Genomic DNA, 2,386 nt, shown 5'->3' on the forward strand with positions numbered 1-2,386 from the left:
ATGGACAGACGTCAGTGGGCATCGCTCAACACCCCCTTCACGGCTGAAGGAGCCACAGGCGAGCCAGGGAGTCACCCTGCAAGGCAGAGGACAGCAGGATGTGGTCGCGGAGGGTGCTGCTCTCGGTGCGGACACTGCCGTCGCGGCCCTGACAGGCCTGTCTGGAGCTTCCCGGGCCGTTCGAATAACACCACGAGTATTTCTGTATCAGAACTGTGATACACACGGGACCTCTGGGGAAGCCAATGGCTTTGCTCTATAACCTGTTATTTATTACGCTGATGGACACCGCTTTGCAGTGGTGGTGTCTGTACGTGTTTTCATGCAGCTAGCCCCTGAAAGCCATTCTTTGGCTAGAGCGGTAACACAGGTCAGTCTGCCACACCGGAAACAGAAAAGCCTGAGCCCTGAATCAACGCACATGGCAGAGGCGCACCAACAGCACGCTGCAGACAGTCAACGTTTTATTTAACATCACAAAACACTTACAAATAGCATGTGGTTGCATTTCTGTTGTGCAACCCAGAACGACGAATTCCATCACACTGAAGCCATCAAGCGGGCTTTCTCCCAGACAGCAGGCTGTGCAGTCAGGCCCTGCGTGCCGGGAGCAGTCGGGCTCTGGGCGGGCCTGGGCAGGGTCGGGGGCCAACGTGCCTGGGCAGCCCAGCCTACTCCGAGTGCCGCTGCCTCCGCTTGTGGTGGTTCTCGATCGCCCTTCTGAGCGCCTCGTCCTGGATGAGGTCTGACCGTCTCATGTCCGTGTGGCTGCAGCCGATTTTAGGGCAACTGAAGGAGAAAGAAAACCGAGTCAGCCACGTGGCCACCGCCTCGAGCGTAAACGCCTTTTGTGTTTGGGTGTTCGGGTGAGGATATTTCATCAACACGTGACTGGAGTCAGAACTGCGGCCTGCTCCTTTGCGGACTCCCCGGGTGCCCACGCCCCAGTCCGTCCGATCGCCGAGGGCTGCCTCTGGCTGCTTCACAGGACACACAGGCAGGAGGCAGGAGAGGGGCAGGGAAGACCCTCTGGGGGCCCCGCAGGTGCTCAGGAGAGAGACGGGGCAGCGTGGTGGGTGAGCGGCCGGGTCACCCTGAGCGGGGAACCCGGGACCCACCGACGAGGACACGGAGCACAGGGGAAGGAAGGGTCGAGCCTGGGTCTGGCTGGCAGGCGGCGCCCCGCATGGTGATGGGCAAAACGGGGCAGGCGGCATGGGGACAGGAGTCCTGGAGGGTCCGCGAGACCTGGGGGAGACGCCGGGCGGGCCGTCCTGGGCCTGAGCTCCCCGCCCACCTGCCCGTCGGCTGCGGGCCCCGGGCGAGTCATCGTACAGCTCTGAGTGCGCTCCTGATTCAAATGATGGCGACTGCACAAACACCACGCACAGCTCCTGAGACGATCACGCGTCCCCTGCGCGCCACTCTCCCCGGCCGTCTCGAGGGTCATGACCTGCGTGTGCCTCGCACATATCTACAAAGACGCGCACCGGCTCACACTGCCCCAGGCCCTTCCACGGGCTCAGCCGTGTGCAACGTTCTGATCGCACAACTGTGAAGTACAGACACGCGCTTCCTGCCACACAGAGCTCCGGCCCAGCGACCTGAGACGGCGCTCCAAAAAGCACAAGACATTCAGGCCAAAAACAACAAATGTGCAATGCGACAAAAGACGCAAAGCAGAAGGGCAGCGAGGTGGTCACGGGGCCCAGGCTGATCCGGTGGGAGCAAGGCCAGAGGCCGGTCACGACCGAGGGCGCAGCCAGCGTCGTGGCTCCCGCCTGTCATCCCAGCACACTGGGAGGATTGCTTGGGCCAGGAGTTCAAGAACAGCCGGAACAACGTAGTGTGACCAAAAAAAAAAGTCAGACGTGGTGCTGCGTGCCTGGTCCTGGCTACTCTGGAGGCTGAGGTGGAGGGTTCATCTGAGCCCAGGAGGTCAAGGTGTGCTGAGCCGTGATCGTGCCACACCGCACTCTGGTCTGAGGGGCAGGGCGAGACAAGAAAGAAAGAAAAGAAAGAAAAGCAAAGAAAGAAAGAGGGAGAAAGTGCTTCTGGGCCCTGATCTCTGGACCAAGGAGTTCTCACATCAGATGGGCATTAGTCAACGGAACAGATGACATGCCTGATGACATTATTTAAAGTGCTGAAGCCTGGCCTTAGAGCCGGGCACATGCATGAAGCCGAATTCTAGAAAGGTGGTGATGTGAAAGAGGGCCACACTGCTTGGGCTCCATGCCGGGTGCAGCTGGAGAAACGTTTTGCACTAGTTTAAAAAGCATACTTTTCCGCCGGGCTCGGTGGCTCAGCCTGTCATCCCGCGCCTTTGGGAGGCTGAGGTGAGTGGATTGCCTGAGCCCGCGGGTTTGAGACCTGCCTGGGCGGC

At 60.1% G+C, this 2,386-nt stretch overlaps 1 protein-coding gene across 1 annotated transcript in view; it reads right to left on the reverse strand.

Moving 5' to 3' along the window:
- Nucleotides 1-447: 447 nt before the first annotated feature.
- The window catches only part of NSMCE2 (NSE2/MMS21 homolog, SMC5-SMC6 complex SUMO ligase), a 191,023-nt gene continuing 189,084 nt past the window's right edge, over nt 448-2,386 (reverse strand). The window contains exon 9 of the mRNA XM_021708693.1: nt 448-789. Coding sequence (XP_021564368.1) covers nt 672-789 — 118 coding nt within the window. The 3' untranslated portion in view covers nt 448-671. The remainder of the gene's footprint in view (nt 790-2,386) is intronic.

Source organism: Carlito syrichta, unplaced genomic scaffold, assembly GCF_000164805.1.
Source record: "Carlito syrichta isolate Samal-C Ts95f unplaced genomic scaffold, Tarsius_syrichta-2.0.1 Scaffold143521, whole genome shotgun sequence".
NCBI classification, from domain to species: Eukaryota; Metazoa; Chordata; class Mammalia; order Primates; family Tarsiidae; genus Carlito; species Carlito syrichta.